The sequence below is a fragment of the Scyliorhinus canicula genome, chromosome 3 (genome assembly GCF_902713615.1).
Source record: "Scyliorhinus canicula chromosome 3, sScyCan1.1, whole genome shotgun sequence".
Lineage (NCBI taxonomy): Eukaryota > Metazoa > Chordata > Chondrichthyes > Carcharhiniformes > Scyliorhinidae > Scyliorhinus > Scyliorhinus canicula.
In genome coordinates, this window is record NC_052148.1 from 159,287,990 (window position 1) to 159,309,168 (window position 21,179).

At 43.8% G+C, this 21,179-nt stretch overlaps 1 protein-coding gene across 17 annotated transcripts in view; it reads left to right on the forward strand.

The window, feature by feature from the left end:
* The window catches only part of LOC119963057 (prominin-1-A-like), a 308,012-nt gene that overhangs the window by 182,981 nt on the left and 103,852 nt on the right, over nucleotides 1–21,179 (forward strand). For 16 of the 17 annotated variants that reach the window (XM_038791582.1, XM_038791585.1, XM_038791593.1 and 13 more), the window contains 6 exons: nucleotides 2,563–2,780; nucleotides 11,152–11,226; nucleotides 17,549–17,612; nucleotides 18,373–18,532; nucleotides 19,141–19,293; nucleotides 19,431–19,554. In XM_038791582.1, coding sequence (XP_038647510.1) covers nucleotides 2,563–2,780; nucleotides 11,152–11,226; nucleotides 17,549–17,612; nucleotides 18,373–18,532; nucleotides 19,141–19,293; nucleotides 19,431–19,554 — 794 coding nt within the window. The remainder of the gene's footprint in view (nucleotides 1–2,562; nucleotides 2,781–11,151; nucleotides 11,227–17,548; nucleotides 17,613–18,372; nucleotides 18,533–19,140; nucleotides 19,294–19,430; nucleotides 19,555–21,179) is intronic. The other variant, XM_038791597.1, reaches the window with a different exon arrangement.

Sequence of the window (21,179 nt, forward strand, 5' to 3'; positions counted from 1 at the left end):
GATGTAATGGGATTGGCGCCTGGTGCAACGCGGTGGGAAAAGCGCACCCATCGTGCCTTTGGTGATCCTTTGTAAAATGGCCACTCCTCAAATTGCACCTCCCAAAATGCATGCAGTGTTGCAAGGTTTGTGGCCAAAACCCAGAGGAATGCACTGAAATGACAGTGGTGCTAGATCCTCTGGATGGAATTCAGTGGAAAAATTTCTGTTAATTTGTGGTGGGTTTATCTGGGATTTTCACGCCTGATCTGCCGGCGAGTTCCCCATCACTATCCAATGACACATAAGTCACAGTTTTGGGCCCTGGGGTGTATCTCATTGGTTTCGTCCACACTTATAATTTTTATCAATGCTGGGGAGCTAAACTCCAAGATCGGGCAGCCATTGTGAAAGGGTGCCCCAATCTCTAAGTGAGCATGTCGGTCCCACACACTCCCCACCCAAGGGCAGTGTCATCCCCCACCCACATGGGCACTACCCCACACCCCCCCAATCAGGACACCCCGTTATCAGGTCCCCCCTCTTCAGGCCCACAACACCCCCTTACAGGACCCCCATTCCCCCGCAACGTGCCAGAGGCCCCTACTTCACCTCAAATGAAATGAAAATGAAATGAAAATCGCTTATTGTCATGAGTAGGCTTCAATTAAGTTACAGTGAAAAGCCCCTAGTCGCCACATTCCGGCACCTGTTCGGGGAGGCTGGTACGGGAATTGAACCATGCTGCTGGCTTGCCGTGGTTTGCTTTAAAAGCCAGTGATTTAGCCCAGTGTGCTAAACCAGCCCCTGGTTTACAATATAGTGCAGAACAATATAGCGCAGGAACAGGCTCTTCGGCCCTCCAAGCCTGTGCCACCATGGTACCTGCCTAAACTGAAACCGTCTGCACTTACGTAGTCCGTATCCACCCATTCCCAACCTATTCATATATTTGTCTAGATCTCCCTTAAATGCCTCCTCGTCCTTCAAAGCCCCCCTCCACTGTCCTTTCATGGGTATGGCTCCCCTCGGTCCCTGACCCTTGGCAGTGCCACCCTCATACCCAGACACCCTTCCACTACCACCTGGCATCTGAGCAGTGCTCTTGCCAGCTTGACTGCCACCTGGGCACCCTGGCAGTGCCAAGATGCTAGTTGTGCCCACGTTCCAGGGGGAGGACCAGGGAGCCAGCCTGCACTGACCCTGATCGGCCTTCAATGGCACAGGAGACACCCCGGGTGCCATTCCACCTTGTCCAGGTTTGTGTGGACCAGTGCTGAATGGCACCCGGCCAAGTCCTCACTGGAGAGGCCAGTGGATCCCGGGACGGTGGTAGCTGCTCGATAAGCTCGCCAAAGTCAGTTTAAAACCGACTTTGCCGAGCAGCCTTTGGTCCTGCCCCTTTTGGCCAAGATTCTGACTCCAACGCCTTGTGGGAGTTGGGTAGATGCAGTGAGGCGTGAAGGCTGCCGGGAAACCGCAGGAGGCCTCTCCCGGCCGCACGCGCTCAAGCGAGAGCTCAAAGCGGCCGGTGGATCACGCCCTCTGCGTTACAAGAAAATGGTCTGCCAAGAGAGAAGCACGAGGGCAGATGTGACCTACATAGAAGATTGCAGCTCTGACATTTTTAGTCCAGGAAAGGGAAATTATAACAACAACTTGGAGTTTATATACAGGGTGGAATTTGCTGGCCATTGGTCCCGCTGACCGCAACTCCTCACTGCGGGTTCCCCAGAGATGGAGGATGCAAACAAGGGTAGCCCTGCTGACAGCGGCGGGATCGGAAGATCCCACCCCCAACCAACAGTGGGCCACCTCCGCCACTGTAAAACAGTCCACAGGGGGTGCAAAAATCTCACCCAGAGTCTTTAACATTGTAAAACATCTGGAGGTGCTTCACAGAGTGTTCCAAACAACTTGATAAAAGTCACATTAGGAATGCTGGAGATGGACAAAGGCTTATGGAGACAGGTTTTCAGAATGTCTTAAAGAAGGAGGGACAGCAAGAGAGGCAGAAGGATTCCCAAATTTTAGGCCCTAGTCATCTGAAGATATGATTGTCAATCTTGGAACTATTAAGATCTGAGATATGCAAGCAGTTAAAATTGGAGGAGTGCAGAGATCTCAAAGCATTGAAGATTAATGGAGGTTACAGTGAAGGGAGGGGTGAGGAAGATCATTTTAAAATTAAAGAGCTGCCGGAGTGGGATATGAGCCGCATAGTTTTTGAGGGGTTACAGATTATGGAAAGTGGAAAATAGGAGGTTGGCCAGAAGAGCATTTGACTCAAGCCTAGAGATTAAACTAGGCATGCCTTTCAACAGCAGATGAGCTGAGGCAGTACAAGAAAGAGATGATATTCATGTGCAGTCTTAAACCTGTGTACCTATGTACAGTGCAAAAGGATATTTTAAAAACTTTCAAAGTAACTTGAAGTAGAGCCGAAACATTATTTTCTACCTGAGGATTTGCAGAATGGAAAGCTGAAATATGATGGGTTCTGTTCAGCCATCTGACATCCAAGGTGAATTTTATATTGGCTGGTAAGTGGGATAATTTTTGTTCAACCCTTTATATCTGCAGCCATCGAAGAAACCAAAGAAGCTTTAGAGAACTTGTCTACCTCACGTCAAACTTTAGACAAAGCAACTACCAAACTTCAGGAAAACTTGTCTGATGTACGATCAAGTCTAAACAACACATTGAATGATGCAGCTTGCAGAGCATCTAATGCTGTTGCATATTGTGATGGCATAAGGGATTCACTGGATTCTCTCAATATAAATGCCAGCTTTAGTCAGGTAAGACATGTTTTTTGAAATATGCTTTCGTTTCTGATCCTTCCACCACCCAATAACTTGTTCAAGTTAGAGTTTATAGCTTAACTTTCCCCCTGCCTGCTGCATTCCCCATCCACCACGACTATTGAAGAGATTATAGTCGTGCTTCTTATTGGTTATTTTAAACATATATATTTTTATTCCAAAGAAGGTTTTTCAATATTACAAAATAACACAATAACACTACATTAGCTGACAAATGTATGCAGAAACAGTACAAAAATAAAACATTTTAAACATCAACCTTAATAATAATCTTTATTGTCACAAGTAGGCTTACATTAATACTGCAATGAAGTTACTGTGAAAATCTCCTCGTCGCCACATTCCGGCACCTGTTTGGGGCACACAGAGGGAGAATTCAAAATATCCAATTCACCTAACAGCACGTCTTTTGGGACTTGTGGGAGGAACTGGTGCACCCGGAGGAAACCCATGCAGACACGGGGAGAACATGCAGAATCGAACCCGGAACACTTCGCTATGATGCGACAGTGCTAACCACTGTGCTACCCCTATAATTCATAAATAAATTGGGAGCACAGTACCATAGTGGTTAGCACAGTTGCTTCACAGCTCCAGGGTCCCTGGTTCGATTTCCGGCTGGATCACTGCCTGCGCGGAGTCTGCACGTTTCTCCCGTGTCTGCGTGGGTTTCCTCCGGGTGCTCCGGTTTCCTGCCATAGTCCAGAGATATGCAGGTTTGGTGGATTGGCCATGCAAAATTGCCTTAGGACGCTATTCTCCGCTCCCCATGCCACGCCGCCCTGGCACCCCCCGCAATTCTCCCACACCCCCCCCCCAAAATGGCGTGTCGCGTTTTGCGACACGCCGCTTGAAGAATCGACGCTCGCCCTTTTTCCCGGCGATTCTCTGGCCCGGATGGGCCGAGTGGCCTAATGGCCCCGATGGGTTCACGCCGGCGGCAACCACACCTGGTCGCTGCCGGCGTGAACTGCGCGCGACAGGTACGTGTGGGGCCTGTGGGGTGCGGAGAGAGGATCGAGCACCACGGGCGGGCTCGTGAGGGAACTGGCCCGCGATCGGTGCCCACCGATCGTCGGGCCGACGTCTCTAAGAGACGCACTCTTTCCCCTCTGCTGCCCCGCAAGATCAAGCCGCCACGTCTTGTGGGGCAGCGGAGAGGAAGACGGCAACCGCGCATGCGCATGCACGACAGCGAAAGTGGCCACCAGCGGGCAAGGTTCTTGGTCGATACCAAGAATCCCCGACACGGTGTTAAAGAAGGAAACCCAAAAACCAACTGTGTTTTGCACAGAACTGGGCCCCGAGAACACCGAGCGCACTTGTCTTTCACCCAGATTTTTAAAAACACCCGTACATCCTAGTCAGATACACCATGTGCACCACCTTGAACCTACTCAAGCTGAACCTAACAAGAGGAGGTCGAGTCGACCCTGTGCAGAGCTTAACTCCACACTATCTCCTCAAAAACTAGACCCAGCTGCCCTCCCTCTTCCTCCTCATCTCATCCAGTGGAGTTTGCTCCGCAGACAGAATCTGACCGTAGATATCGGAAATCTTATCCTCACCCACATCAGCAAGAGACAGAGGGCTGGATTCTTCCGCCCCACCCGCCGAAAGATTGCCATGGGCAGGATGCGGACTATGTAAAGGTCCATTGATCTTGGGCAGGAATTTCTGGTCGGCAAGCTGGCATGGCGGGAGAATCCCTCCCAGAATCCTATTTATTAGAGTGGGCGGGAATGCTAAAAGAAACAATGAGACCTCCTTACATAGGAAAGCATACACCTGCAGATTGCTAAAAAAAACATTAGACCCCAGGAGTTGGAATTTTTCCACCAGCTCCTGAAAACCTATAAAACTGCCTTCCACAAACAAGTCACTAAACGTTTCCAGACCTTCCCTCCCTTAGGACCCTAACCACAAGTCCAAAGTGGTGATTCACACAGGTAGGGGCCAACAATGATATTGAGCCGAGCCTAAAATGTTGCCTGAATTGTCTCCAAACCTTCAGTGTAGCCATGGGAGTCAAGGTAAGTTTCGTAGGAGAAAAAGGAAGCGAGGCAGTTACCAAGGCCCGCAAACTGGAAATACAATAGGAGCCTGCCTCAATCTCCCCCCGTATGCAATTTGGATCCCTAAACCACCCCAGTACTTTTTCAGTCTTGGCAGCCCAATAATAGAACAACAAATTAGGTAAGGCTAAGACCCCTGATTGTCTTTCTCTCTGCAGGAATTACTGCAGGGCCAGAATTCCTGCAAATTCTTAGAGTCCTTCCTGCCCAAATGAAAGAGGTAATCAACTTATCGACTTTGGCAATGAATGATTTGGGAAGAAAGGTAGAGAGACATTGGAAAAGAAACAAAAACCTCAGAAGGATGTTCATTTTAACTGTGTGAACTCTGCCCGGCAAGGACAAGGGAAGGTAATCCCACCTCTGCAAATCTGCTCTGACCTCATTCACCAGCCTAGCAAAATTAAGTTTCTGAAGAAAGACCCAGTCGTGGGCCACCCGGATTCCCAAATAATGAAAGCTAGACCTGGCAAGGCGAAAAGGCAACATCCCCACGTCGACTCCCCTCTTTTGGGGGGGTTCACTGGAAAATATTCGCTCTTGTCCCGATTTACCTTGTACCCCGAAAAGTAGCCGAAACTCCTCAGTAGCTTCATTATCTTATCCATCGTGGAGACTGGGTCCATGATATAACTCAACTCTGAGACAATTACCTCCGGATCGGAAACTGGAGAGGGGGACAGAACAATGTTTAATAAATTACATATATTGGTTGGTAACTACTGACCCTTGACAAACCCCATCTGATCCGGAGGTAATTGTCTCAGAGTTGAGTGGGAGTACCTATTTGAAATTTTGGGACGGTTCGGTTGTGGGCTGAAATTCATATCTTAGATCCATTTGTTGCATAGGGCTCCCATCGCTAGTGTCTGTACATATACCTTGAGCTCAGGCTATTTTCAGTTGGGAAGAAGGGCTCCAGCCTCACTGCCAGCACGTTGACCAGCAACTTGGCATCAGCATTAAGCAAAGAAATCAGCCTACATGACCCACACCCTGTAGGGTCCTTGCCATTCTTCAGAATTAAGGAGATGGATGCCTGCACCAATGTAGCTGGCAAAGACCCCTGGGCCAGGGAATCAGTAAACATAGCCAATATCAGTGGGGCCAATTGTCCTGTATATTTGTTATAAAAATCAATGAGAATCCCATCCGGGCCCAGGGCCTTGCCAGACTGCATGGTACCAATGCACCTCACCACCTTCTCAAGTCTAATTTCTCCCTGCTCTCCATCTCCACCTTCAGGAAGGACAGCCCCTCCAAAAATTGCATCAATGGCAACGTCTCCTCTTGGGGCTCCAATCTATACAGCCGTTGGTAAAATTCTCCAAACACTGCATTAACCTGCGTTGAGGCGAAGAGCAGCCTGCCATCCGTATGCCTCGCTTGATCAATTTCCCGGAAGGCCGCCTGCTGCCTCAGCTGTGCGCAAAAGACAACTGGCCTTGTCTCCATGCTCACAAAAGGTCCCCCTCAAGCGTTGAAGCTGGCCCACCGCCTTACCCGTTGAGAGTTGCTCAAATTCTGTCTGCAATTTCTTCCTAGATGCTAGCAACTTGGGTGTAGGGGCAATTGAATATCGACGGTCCACCTCTAGGATGGAGTTCACCAAGTTCTTTTGCTCCAACCTTCCAGAACCATCTCTGTGATTTATATGAGATACTCTCTCCCATAATTACGGCTTTAAGGGCCTCCCATAGTGGATGGGGGAAATAGAGTAGCTCCTTGAACGTTGTGTATTCTTCAATGGCGGAAGAGATACGTTCATAGAAATATTTATCTGCCAACAATCTAGCGTAGAAAGGAATCTGGCTCAAATACTAAATCCATGAAATGTGGACCATGGTCTGAGATAACAATTGCCGTGTACCCCGCCCTCTTCACTCCAGAGTGGAGAGACCTAACCAACACAAAAAAGTCTATTCGAGAATAGACCTGATGAACATAGGAGAAGAATTAAAAGTCCTCATCCTTTGGATGCAGAAACCCTCATGGGTCTGCCCCAACCCCCACATCTGCTCCATGAAAGTCACCAAAGATTTAGCCACTCCTGAAAGAATCAAAGACTTTGGCATAGATTGGTCCAGTCTAGGATCCAAAACATAATTAAAGTCTCCCCCTAAGAATAGCTGACTTGTGGAATAGTGGCCAGTAATTTATTAATATGAACTGTATCATCCCAGTTTGGAGCATATATATACATTTACTGGGCCCACCGAGGTGCCCCATCAAAGACCCACTGATAATCATGTGTCTCCCGTTGGGATCTGTCAGAATCCTAAAAGTCGAGAAAGAAACCCATTTCTTTATCAATATCATCAAATCCCGAGTGGAAGACCTGTCCCACCCAACCCTTCCATAACCTTGTCTGGTCTCTGATCCGCAAATGAGTCTCCTGCAAAAATATCACATCAGCACTTATTTTTCAGATGAGCGAATGTCCTCGATCTCTTCACTGGACCGTTCAACCCCTCACAGTCCAAGTGACCAGCCGAATTGGGGGGAGTTTTACATCCCCCCCCCCCCCCCCCCCCCCCCCCGCCACCCCTGTACCCGAGTCAGCCATATTCACCAAAAGAGATAATTCTATAATTACTTAAAATGTACAGGCATCGAGCCACCCGAGATGGCCACCAATACCCCCAATGAAATAGAGCAAAGAGCAAGCTGTAGTCACCGTCAATAAACCACCTCCGCATTCCCCCCTCACCTCCCCGCCTCCCCCCCTCACCTCCCCGCCTCCCCCCCTCACCTCCCCGCCTCTCATTAAAACCACAACCAAAAGCCCAAACAAACAGCCAAAAGGCAGATAACACCCTCAAGCCTTTACCTCAATATCCCGAACCTCAACAATCCCTAATCCCAAACAGATCCGACCCCTTAAGCTTATTATCCAAAACCTATACCATGATTATGAGCTGCAGTTACCCCCGCCGCTTCACTCCCATTAACTACCTTCTACAGTTAGCAGAGCAACCCACGCCTGGGGCATATAAAACTGAGTAACCACAATAACCAGTCCCCTCCCCACCGCATTCAACATCGATGAACAAAAGGAAACACCCGTCCCATACAAGAATAATAAAATACAAACTGGTATAAGAAACCTAACAAGACCCCATAACCGCAAGCCCTCTGCAATGACAACAAGACCCCATATATAATACAAAATACAATATGCAATTAACAATTATCCCTTGCCCATGCTTCCTCACAAAAACACGTTGGCATACTCCGGCAGCTCAAAGTTGTCGTTTTTTGAATTATAAGTGTCGAGTGAACCATCCCAAACTGAACTCCTTTTGAAAAGCGCAGCTATGGCCCTGTTAAATATTGCCCTCTTTTTTGCCAGATCTGCTCCCACGCCCTGATAGGGCAAAACGGCATGCTCCTCCCATTTGTAGTTACGGTGATCAGCTGCCCACCTCAGGACTTGTACCTTATCCTGGTAACTGTGGAACCTAATGATTAATTGCCCAAGGTGGCTCTCCTGGGCGAGGCTTCTGACGGCAAGCGATGGGCCCGATCCAGCTCGGGAGGGATCAACTGTCTACCCTCCCCCAACATCTTCAAAAACATCTTCAACATATAGTCAGTCGGGTGTGGCCCTCCATTCCCTCCGGCAGCCACACATCTGCGGAGTCTGCATGTCCTCCCCGTGTGTGCGTGGGTTTCCTCCGGGTGCTCCGGTTTCCTCCCACAGTCCAAAGATGTGCGGGTTAGGTGGATTGGCCATGCTAAATTGCCCGTAGTGTCCTAAAAAGTAAGGTTAAGGGGGGGGGGGGGGTTGTTGGGTTACGGGTATAGGTTGGATCCGTGGGTTTGAGTAGGGTGATCATTGCTCGGCACAACATCGAGGGCCGAAGGGCCTGTTCTGTGCTGTACTGTTCTATATTCTATAAGATTTTGCCTCCTGGAGTGATTTTCCAAGTCATCTACTTTGGCACGCAGAGATTTGTTATTGTCAGTCAATATTGTCATCTCAGCCTCTAAAGAGACAATCAGCTTGCTCTGCATCGAAAGAGTCGCCTCCGTGCCCTGCAACACTGTTTCTTCCAATTTTGCCAGCATTGATCGAATAGGAAACGGGACCTCCTTGATTAATTTATGGAGGTCCTCGGAGACAGACTGCCATTGTTTTTGAATTCCTCCATGAAGATGCCTATAAGCATCTCAACTGATAACAAGGAAACTTTAGCCTAGTCAGCGGCCGTGCCATTCCTTTTTCGATGAGCCTTGACAGGAATCTGATTTGGATGACGATTCTTTGCTTGCCGACTTCTTCAAACTTGGTTTCATGGGCATTTCCACTATATGGGAGCTTTATCCCATCGATTAATTTAAAATACTGCCATAACACTCTTCACAAACCTTGCGGAAAAGATCGAAAAAGAAGTGCCCGGACGGGAGCTGCCTTGTTTGCGGCCGCTCCTTACATGCCGCAACCAGAGGTTCTCCTTATGTGTTAATTTAATAAGTCAGCATAAGCAGAACAACACATAAGAAATTTGACAATGTAAAAGACAATGACAGTATTTTGGCTCTGGAAACATTTTTTTAACTTAAGTTTTACTGAAAATTACTTTTCACTGCTCTGTATCCCATTCCCAGTTTGCAGATATAGTTCATGGATGTAAAGCCAAATGTTTGCAGCCTGATTTATTTAAATTAGAAGGTAGCACTGCAGCATGTGTTATTGTAAATGTCACTGTTGCTGTAGACTTCACAGCGCCTCCCACCTAAATCCAGATGGCAATGAAATTACAGTTCACAAAACTCAGTAGAGTTTAAAATTAATTTTATTTTTGGTTCAGAATGTATGCATTATAAAAATATTGAAACGTGATTATTCTTAATATTCATAGTTAATGTTTCAAGTCCATATGACTTTTCTTCAGAGTTGAAAAAATCATATTGGACGTGAAACGTTAACTCGTGTTTGTCTCTCCACAGATGCTGCCAGGCCTGCTCCCATTTCTGATTTTATTTTGGATTTCCAGCATATGCAGTGTTTTTCGTTTATTATTATATAATATGCTCAATTCCTTTCTCCTTAGCATTTTTCTTACTAAGTTTTCTAATTGTCAAACAATCATTGGGCTGAATGCTGTGGTCAGCAGCAAAGATTGCTGGATCTTTGTGGCCTGGATTGTACCTTTGCCAGCATTATTTTGACTCCAGGAGCAACTCATGGAATTCCATCTTTCAGCAATAAAACGAGAGGTCATAATCTTTTAGCAAATTTAAAACAGATTTGAGGAAAAACTAGTTCTCCCAAAAGGTTGTGAATCTGTGGAATTCGCTACCCCAGAGTGCGGTGGATGCAAGCACAGTGAGTAAATTTAAGCAGGAGTTTGACAGGTTTTAATTGGTAATGGATTGAAGGGTTATGAAGAACGGGCAGGACGGTGAAGTTGAGGCCAGGATGGGATCAACCATGATCACATTGAGGGCGTTTGCCTCGGGAGGCTAAATTGCCTACTCCTGCTCCTCGGTCATGTGTTCTGGGGAGGAGATGCTTTGGCTGATTTCGCCATCCAGCTCTTGGTCTGTAACATTGTAGGTAGCAGATGACGAACATATCTGCCATGATAGAATGGTGGAGCAGACTCGATGGGCTGAATGGCCTAATTCTGCTCCTATATCTTATGAACTTATGAATAAGTATATCATCAAGTAGGCTAAGCAGCCAATAAAATTGAAGAATTCTCACCAACAGCAAATTACAAAGTAAAATCCACTAATTATCCTTATATTTTTAATACTTTGTAGGCATCAAACTAATGATTGAAGCATACTCACGGAATTAAGGCAGAAGCTGAAATGTTGAATTTAGAAGCAAAATTAATAATCTGTGGAATTTTCTTATCATGGTGACAGAATTTGCTATCTCACAAACATTAGCTTTTGAGGACCAAAGGGACTGTTCAGTAGAAACTATTAATTTTGTGCACCATTAAAACCCAATCACGCCTCATTCAGCAAAGTGTAACCTGTTGCAAGGGTTTTTACAGAAACTAATGTCATCAAAGAGGAAGTTCACGGCAATTCACTTGATTTCTAAAAGTCTCCATCAGCACGGTCTGCAGCAGTGAAGACAAGGAAGATAACTAACAACTATTTCTAAATTTCCACCATTGAAGTATGTGTGGACCATAAGTAGCTGTCAGACTTGTGATTGTAATGATGACAAATGCTGACAATTTTGCTGTCATTATAACTGTGGAATCTAGGCTTTTAAAACCACCTGAAATTTGTTTTCCATACTTCAGCTACAAGGTGTTGATTCTGAACTCGCAAATGTGAATGATGTGCTGAAAACTGACTTTGAAGACTCAATTCAGAAGGTAAACAATGCTCTCTTTTTTTTGGAACTTTTAAAATGCCAGTGAGGCTATACTGTCACTTCCTGCGTTTTCTAAGGCTTTGTGCTGGTAATGGCGTTATGTTTACTAAATTATGTTTCTTAGAAGAAATTCTAATTGTAATCTGTATGACATATTTTGGGATTTATATGGTCCTTATTTTTGAGCCACATTTAAAGTACTCAAGATAAATCCAAAGATTATGCTTTACTGGTTGTAGAGATTAATAAAAGTCTTTTTAGGTGACCTTCAATTTATTCAAGGGAATTTGCTAAACATGAACTTGGAAACAGATTGGTAGAGGCGTCTGTTTAAAAAATTGAGTGATGGAGATGTCAAAGCAGTGGTAGCAAGCCTGGATTAGTGAAGTTTTGAGGTGAATGCGAAATCTTCAGGTACTGGCAGCACGGTAGCACAAGTGATTAGCACTGTGGCTTCACAGCGCCAGGGTCCCAGGTTCGATTCCCTGCTGGGTCACTGTCTGTGCGGAGTCTGCACGTTCTCCCCGTGTCTGCGTGGGTTTCCTCCTGGTGCTCCGGTTTCCTCCCACAGTCCAAAGACATGCGGTTTAGATGGATTGGCCATGATAAATTGCCCTTAGTGACCAAAATAGGTTAGGAGGGGTTACTGGGTCACGGGATAAGGGGGAAGTGAAGGCTTAAGTGGGTCGGTGCAGACTCGATGGGCTGAACGGCCTCCTTCTGCACTATGTTCTATCTATGTAAGATCAATGTTCATGTGTTTGTATTTTATATGCATACTATGTAGCATGCAAAAGGAAACATGAATTGAAGCCCCATTAAAGGCAGTTAAGCTATGTCATTCAAAAGTAAAACTCGATGAATTAAGACTGAAAAGGAAGTCAGGTGAAGTATTCTAATAACTACAAGTAATGGCATTCGCAGAGTATTTCCTTGTGACTAGTCACAACCTTTGAAACTGTTTCTGGTTCATAATTGGTTATTCTCTATTTATATATGTGTCAGGATACATGTCTACATATAAATAATGATCTGTGCTTCTTTGCTAATTTTAAAGCAACCATGTATGTTTGTTAAGGTGTACTGTTCTTTGGGCTGATGTGGAATCTCGATATCGACGTGTGAACAAAGAATATGAGACTTTGTTTTGTAAATAAAGTTATTTATTACTAACACTACACTAACGAATAACTAAAATGTATAAGATGAATACAGTTGGAAATAAATGTCTAACACTAACTTACACAAAGATACAACAGAGCTGCTCTCATATGCGACTGCTATCAACTCCTTACAAACACCTTCTGCAGGAACACATGGTGCATCCAAGTCCTGGGACTCCATACTCACCCCACCTGCTGGTCGGATGCTAGAACTACAACAGTAAAACATATAACTTATAATACACATGCAGATCATAGATCATAGAATTTAGAGTGATGATGAACTATTCATATTATATACAGGTTATTACTCTGCCTATCATCACAAATCGTAATAATTTGGAGGATGATATTGGACAGGATTCTCCAGACCGCCAGCTTGTCACTGGGATTTCCCATTGAAGAAACCCCACTTCACTGGGAAATTCTCGGCAACGCGCCTTTTGCAGTCAGTGGGTTTCTCTCTTTCTGCTGCTTGTCAATGGTATTTCCATGGGAAATCCTCGGGTGGTGGTGCTCTGCCAGCGGGAAAAGAGAATCATGTCGACTGGAGAATTCCTGCCTTTGTGTCTTGGAACATAAAACATACAGTGCAGAAGGAGGCTATTCGGCCCATCGAGTCTGCACCGACCCACTTAAGCCCTCACTTCCATCCTATCCCCGTAACCCAATAACATCTCCTAACCTTTTTTTGGTCACTGAGGCAATTTATCATGGCTAATCCACCTAACCTGCACGTCTTTGGACTGTGGGAGGAAACCGGAGCACCCGGAGGAAACCCAAGCAGGCATGGGGAGAACAGGCAGACTCCGCACAGACGTTGACCCAGCGGGGAATCAAACCTTGGACCCTGGTGCTATGAAGCCACAGTGCTAACCACGTGTACTACCGTGCTGCCCTAAGTCTTAGATTTTAGTTGTTACATTTAGGTAGAAATTTGTAACAGTTAATCAGTGCAACTATGGTTCGAATAATTTCAGTAGAAGCCTAGGTTACTTAGGTAACTGAAAGTGAATGCTGGGAATTTAGAATGAAAATCTAATGAGATGAACATATCTGAACTACAGATGTTTTGGAATGAGATTTTGAAAGTGTACTGGGTTATGTTTAAGAACTGTGTTTTTGAACTTTTGACTAGCATTTTGAAGTTCTTATAGGGTATCTGAATGCTAAGTGTCACACAAAATCTACAGTGTGCCTCTGCACATACGGAGTGGAGAACTGGTTTGGGATTTGCCATGCATGTTTATGGTTTTACGTAGAGTGGCTAAATTACCCTTCCTCAGACTGTCCCACATACCTTATCCCCATTGGAAAGATAATTATCATAAATAGCCCGATCTCTTCACAGCAATACTGGGGTACAATGATAATTGAAGGTGGACTACAGGTATCAATTACCGAGTCGGACACTGTTTAACACATATTTCTATGTTTTACTACAACAACAGAGAATACACATCATGGTGGGAGAGGCAGTGGCGTGGTGGTATTTTCATTGGATTAATAATCCAGAGTAATGCCCTGCGAACCCGGTTTCGAATCCCACAAACAGATGGTGAAATTTGAATTCTATAAAAATGTCTAATTAAAATGACCATGAAACCATTGTCGATGGTTATTAAAAGCCCATTTAGCCCATTAATGACTTAGGTGACTCCAGATCTTATGAAAAAATAAGGAAGAGAAAATAAGCCATCATTTATTGTCAAAGTAACAGTGAGAGTAATAAAACTCACTTATTTATATTCAATTGCAAGGTTAAATATCTGCTTGATGCTGGAGAGAAACTTGCAGTGGGAGGGGGAGGACCCAGTTGTCATGGTCAATGTCGGTACGACATAAGTAGGACAATTGAGGTGGTCCTGCATAGTTAACATGAGAACCAGGCACTAAATTAAGAAACAAAACCTTACGGTCATAATCTCTGGATTATTACCTGAGCGACGTGCAAATTTACATAGGACAAGTCAGATTAGAGTGATGAATGTGTGGCTCAATGACTGGTGTGGGATAAAAGGGTTCTGATTCATGGGGCACCGGCACCAGTGCTGGGGAAAGTGGGATACGTACTGTTGGGATGGTCTAATGTTGAACCATTCTGGGGCCAGTGTTCTTGTGAGCCACATAACTAGGGAGCACGGAAAAAATAAAAAGTGAGGAAAATGATCAAATTTGGGAAACTGTGGTACATGAAAGAGCAGAGACAAGGCAAAAGAGAAAGGTATTATTACAGGAAATGAAAAATCAGCCCATGACAGGAAGGGATAGAGCGTACAAATCCAGCAGCAAATACATGGATGAGACTGGAGGTTATAAAAAGGATAAAACTAAATGCTCCATATCTGAATGCACATAGTGTTCAAAACAAAACAGATGAACTGAGAGCGCATATCAACATAAATAAGTTCAATTTAATAGCCATTATGGAGACATGGCTGCAGGAGAACATGGATTGGGACCTGAGTATTGAAAGGTACAGGATATTTAAGAAGGTAAGAAGTGTGGAAACTGTGGAGCGGTGGCTCTGTTAGTTAATGACAGTATAAGCACAATCACAGGGAGGACCCAAGTTCAGAAAACCAGGATGTGGGAATGATTTGGTAGAGATGAGAAATGGCAAAGACAAGCCGTCACTTGTGGGAGTGGTGTACAGGCCCCCTAATAGTAACCACATGGTAAGGTGGAGCAGAAAGGAAAAAATAATTGGAGCTTGTCAGAAAAGTACAGTGATAATCATGGGGGATTTTAATTTACATATAGATTGGAAAAATAAGATGGGCAAAAGTAGCCTAGATGAGGAGTTCTTAGAATTTTTCCAGATAGGTTTTTAGAACAGCGCATTGTGGAGCCAACTACAGAGCAGGCTCGACTAGACGTGAATTTTGCAACGTGATGGGAGTAATTGATGATCTCATAGTGAAGGCATCCCTAGGTAACAGCGACCATAAATGGTTGAATTTTATATTCAGTTGGAGGAAGAAAGGAGTTGTTCTGGGTGGCAGCTGGCACAGTGGTTAGCACTGGGACTATGGCGCTGAGGACCTAGGTTCGAATCTCGGCCCTGGGTCACTGTCCATGTGTAGTTTGCACCCCCCCTCCCCCCCGTGTCTGTGTAGGTTTCACCCCCACACCCCAAAGATGTACAGGTTAGGTGGATTGGCCAAGCTAAATTACCCCTTAATTGCAAACTAAAATAATTGGGTACTATACATTTGTAAAAAAAACAAATAAAGGAGTTGTTCTGAGACCATGGCAGAATTTTCAAAACAAAAAGGCAAAGTATCAGGTTCTGAGTGAAAAGCAGTGTATTTCTCTGAAGAAACAGGCAGTCAGGCTTTCTGTCCAGCTCTTCTGAAACTCTCTCAAAAGAACAATTGTGGGCGGGGGATGCCCAAATCTGCAAAGATAATTAACTCCTACCCACCCCCTCCCCTCCATGGCCATGTGGAACCACCTCCACAAGCATGGTAGCACAGTGGTTAGCACAGTTGCTTCCCAGTGCCAGGGGTCCCAAGTTCGATTCCCGGCTTGGTTCACTGTCTGTGCGGAGTCTTCCCCTTTCTCACCGTGTCTGCGTGGGTTTCCTCCCACAAGTGTTAGGTGAATTGGACATTCTGAATTCTCCTCCCGTGTACCTGAACAGGCGCCGGAATATGGTGACGAGGGGCTTTTCACAATAACTTGATTGCAGTGTTAATGTAAGCCTACTTGTGACAAATAAAATTACTGTTATTATTATTATTACAAGTGTCAAGGTAACCCTCCCACCACCTGAACTCTGGGTGCTCCAGGCACCTCTGCACCTTCGGTGTGGTCAACACGACTGTTTGTGTTTTTGGAAACTAGTAGCATTTCTCGCCAGTGTGATGTCAGGCTGCCAGGCAGCAGAATTCTCGGGGCTGCTCGTTACGGTGTAAAGCTGTTTAATTATATTTAAATTGATGTAATTTCATGCATATCAGATTCAGATATTGAAGCAGTCCATCTCAAAATGCAGTAAGAACCGGACATTATCCAGGCTTGGACTGACAAGTGGCAAGTAACATCCATGCCACATAAGTGCCAGGCAATGCCCATCTCTAATAGAATGAACTCACCTTCACCCTTTGACATTCAATGTCATTACCATTGTTGAATCCCCCACTATCGACATCCTGAGGGTTGCCGTTTATCAGGAAAAGAAATGGTCAGCCATATTACTACTGTGACTACAAGAGCAGCTCAGAGTCTAGGAATTCAGTGACAAGTAACTCATGTTCTGACTTCCCAAAGCTGTCCACCATCTACAAGGTAGTGTGATGGGATCTCCACTTGCTTCAAATAAGTGCAGCTACAATATTCACAATGCCACCATCCAGGGAAAAGCAGCCTGCTTGATTGGCACCTCATCCACCGCCTTCAACATCCACTCCCTTCACCATCGCCACAAAATAGTAAACCATATGCAAGATGCAGTGCAGCAACTCACCAAGGTCCTTTGACAGCACCTTCTGAACCTGCAACCACACTACGACAGCAGACACATGGGAACTCCACCAAATGCAAGATCCCCTCCAAGCCACACATCCTCCTGACTTGGAACATTATCGCTGTTCCTTCACTGTCGCTGGATCAAAATTCGGTAGCACCCTTCCTGACAGTATTATGGGTCTACCTACACACATGGACTGCAGCAGTTCAAGAGGACAGCTAACCACCATCTTCTCGAGGGCAATTGTGGATGGACAACAAATGTTGACCTAGACAGCGATGCTCACATCCTATGAAAGAGTTTAAAAAAGTGATATTTCCTTGATCTCCTTTTTTAAAAGTGTAATTCCATTGCACAGCCATGAGCCCCTACAGTTTTTGTGGTGAAGGAACCCGTTTAGTGCTGCTAAGTAGGGAGTTCCATGATTTTGACCCTGTGGCATTGAAGAAATAGCCAATACATTTATAAATCAGATTGTGTATGCCTGGGTAAACTCGGGCATGACCCCTGTCCGAACTGGTATTGAATCTGCTTCCACTTTTAGCAAGCAAATTCCAGATTGTAACTATTGTTTTTACTAATAATGTTAAATTATAATATTAATTTTTATAGTGCTGCTGAGAATGTAATAAAAACCTGTTTGCCCTGTTGGTTCATATGTTTATAATTTACTTATATAATTCTAGGGACATTCAGCATTTAATGAAATTCCAGCAATGCTTGAAAATGAAACCAAATCATTTTCATCAGGTACAGTTGTAGTAATATTTAATTCTCTGCATTTTTGATCTACTGCATAAATTTGCCTTTTCCTTAAATTAACAATGAGTGATGACAATCATAGCTTGTCAGTTAACTGAAAGAAAAGTGTGTGTGTGAATAAAGTTGAATGTTTTGGAATTTAAAAAAATAATTTCTACTAAACATTTTTCTGGTATTTCTCTTTTTATGATGACATCCCAATTTTGCAGCAGTTTTTCGTAAGTTTAAGCAAAACCTAAGCACAATATGTAAAAGTTATGACATAGTGTGCCTTTATGTGTTTTACCTGTATGTGCCAGAGTCACAATTTTCTAATTTCCTATTAATCCGTTTGCAGAAGCTACAATAAACCTTTCTAAATCTTGTGATGAATTTTAGATTTTGGTATACTACTGAATTCCTACTGGATTTTAAGACTTTGGCCTCTGCTGATTTATGGTGGCAAACCAATCTCAGTGCTATGGGTGTAGTTGTACAAAACACTTTTCCTATTTGCAAATTGCAAATTCATGACTAATGCCATCAAAGCCTTACATTTACATTGTCTGTATTGTTTTAGCTTGAGTTTTGCAGTTTAAAAGAAAATATACATGGTGATAAATAGATGTGCATTTCATATTATGGTGTAAAGTGCATTTTCACAAGCCTGTCCCATCTGTCTCAATCAAAAATTATAAGGATAGAATTGACACAATTAATGTGTGCATATGTAGTTGTGCAGATTTGTATGATTTGTTTTTTGTTTCAGATGCAAAGATTGAGCTCCATGAAATTGGAGAGAAAATTTCAACTTTGACTCAGGAGGGGGCTATTGATGATTTCATCCATACTTCCACTGTGTATCTTAATCTGGCCCAGCAATACTTTCTTCAGTATTTTCCATATCTGGAAAAGTATGATTTTTACAGGTAGATTTTCTTTTTTAAGCTTACCTTTTCTTCTTTTAAAAATAAGATTTTTTCTTTTAAATTTAGAATACCCAATTTTTTATTTTCCAATTAAGGGGCAATTTAGCATGGCCATTCTACTTACCCTGCACATCTTTGGGTTGTGGGGTGTGATACCCACTGGGAGAATGTGCAAACTCCACACGGACAGTGACCCAGGGCCGGGATCAAACCTGGGTCCTCGGCGCTGTGAGGCAGCAGTGCTAGCCACTGTGCCACAGTGCCTCAAGCTTATTTTTAATTCAATAACTATCCATTTCAAGATTCCAACATTGACAGTTTATTAAAAAAAGCTTGAACATAATTATTTGCAAAATGTTTTGCTCATTTTGCATAAACGTATCTTATATATTTCAAAATATATTTGTTGCTCCAGGAGAGAGGAATTGTGTACTATGTTTATTGTTACAATATCTGGAGGTTGCATATAAAACAAAGTAACTAAGGGCAGTGCCTTTAAATTCATGCATTGCCCCATTGAATGATGTGTGATCTTCATCTTGTTGAGTTTTAAACCTCTGCAGCTATTTAAAAACAAAAATGACTTTAACATATGTGTCCTTTTACAGATGGCTGGCTAGTGTTGCACTCTGCTGTGCTGTAATACTTATCCTTACATTCAATTATCTTGGTTTGCTTTGTGGATTATGTGGCTTTGACGAGCATGCTTCTCCAACCACACGAGGCTGTGTATCAAACACGGGGGGCAACCTTCTTTTAGCGTAAGAATCTAGTAATATTATGATAAATTTCAAATATTGAAGTCCCATAAATGTATGTATTATGCAATCCTATGGATTATAATACTAATTTTGAAATTATATAAACATTTTAAAAATCTACCTGTCATTACTTTCAGTGGAGTTGGGATCAGCTTCATCTTCTCCTGGCTTTTGATGCTGGTAGTTTTGGCCACCTTCATTGCAGGTGGAAATGTAGAAAAACTCGCTTGTCAGTCTATAAAAGACAACAATTTATTTAAGGTAAAGTAGAAGAACTTTGAACACAGTTTCTGATTGCATTCACTTCTGCTATTTTTTTGGAAAAATGTGGGCCTTTTTGTTAGAAAAATATTTATTTAGAACTTAAAATCTCTTTGTGCTACCAATCTCTCTAAAACTTCCTCATCCTTTAAGGCACCCTTGAAGACGATCTCTTTTGGTCACCGACCCTAATATCTCCTGATGTGACTATGGCTAAATTTTACCGGAAGCCATGTTCCCTGCCCCTCTGGCTGAAAAGTCAGTCAAGAGCCCGCCGTAAAAAAACAGCTACCCCAGAGCCATTTTACACTTGGAAGGACGTTCATTGGCTTAGGGTCGGACTTCTGCTCCAATGTTCTGGCCAATTGCATTGGCTTGGCTCAGTAATCCCAGAAGAACCAGTGTTTGAGTGGTGGTACTACAGCCAGTCCCCAAAGAGGCGGTGTTATTGAAAGCTGAAGTAAGTCCAGAGTATCGGTAGAGTCAGGCTGGCAAGCCCCCTTCAAGGGAGGTGATGCAGTAGGGCTGGGTTTGAGAAACTGGCAGGAGGTTAAAGGACCTTTTGGGGATGTGCCTCAATGTTCACAGATGCAACTGAAAATAAATTTTTCCCCCACTGCGACTATAGTCAGCCACCAGACAGCACAGTAAAAACTGCTTCCCATTTGGCATGGGTTCTACCTGCTGTGGGTAAATCGGTGATAGGTGGGATGAGACCGGTAAGTGTCCATTCATGTGGGCAGGCCTCAACCCTACATTCCTGCCTACTCCTGATAACCTTTCACCCCCTTGTTAATCAAGAATGGATCATGCTCTGCCTTAAAAATATTGAAGACTCTGCTTCCACCCCCTTTTGAGGAAGAGTTCCAAGGAGTCATGACCCTTAGAGAAAAAATATTCTCCACATCTTTGTCTGAAATGGACAACCCTTTATTTTTAAACAGTGACCCAATAATTTCAGATTCTCCCACGGAATGGAATATACTTTCCACATCCTCTGTGTCAAGACCCCTCAGGATCTTAAAGGTTTCAATCAAAACATCTCTTATTCTTCTAAACTCTAGTGAATGCAAGTCAAACCTATCCAACCTTTTCCTCATAAGACAACCCACCCATTCCAGATATTAGTCTAGTAAATCTTCTCTGAACTGTTTTTTTTTTTAGAAAATATTTTATTAAGGCATTTATAATTTTAACATTAAAACCAAGAAATCTCTGAACTGCTTATAATGAAATTACATCTTTCCTTAAATAAGGAGACCGATATTGTACACAGCACTCCAGATGTGGTCTCACCAGTGGCCTGTACAACTGAAGCACAACCTCCGTATTTCCGTCATCATTTTTCCTCGCAATAAATTATAACATTTTATTAGCTTTCCTAATGACTTGCTGTATCTGCAAACTAGCCTTTTGTGATTCATCCACAAGGACACCCAGGCCTCTCCGAATATCAGAGTTCTGTAATCTCTCACCATTTAGATAATATGCTTCTCTTTTATTTTTCCTGCCAAAATGGACCATTTCGTAATTTCCCACATTATTCTCCATTTGCCAGATCCTTCCCTTAATATATCTATGTCCCTTTGTAGCCTCATTGGGCGGAATTCTCCGCCAGGCCCGAC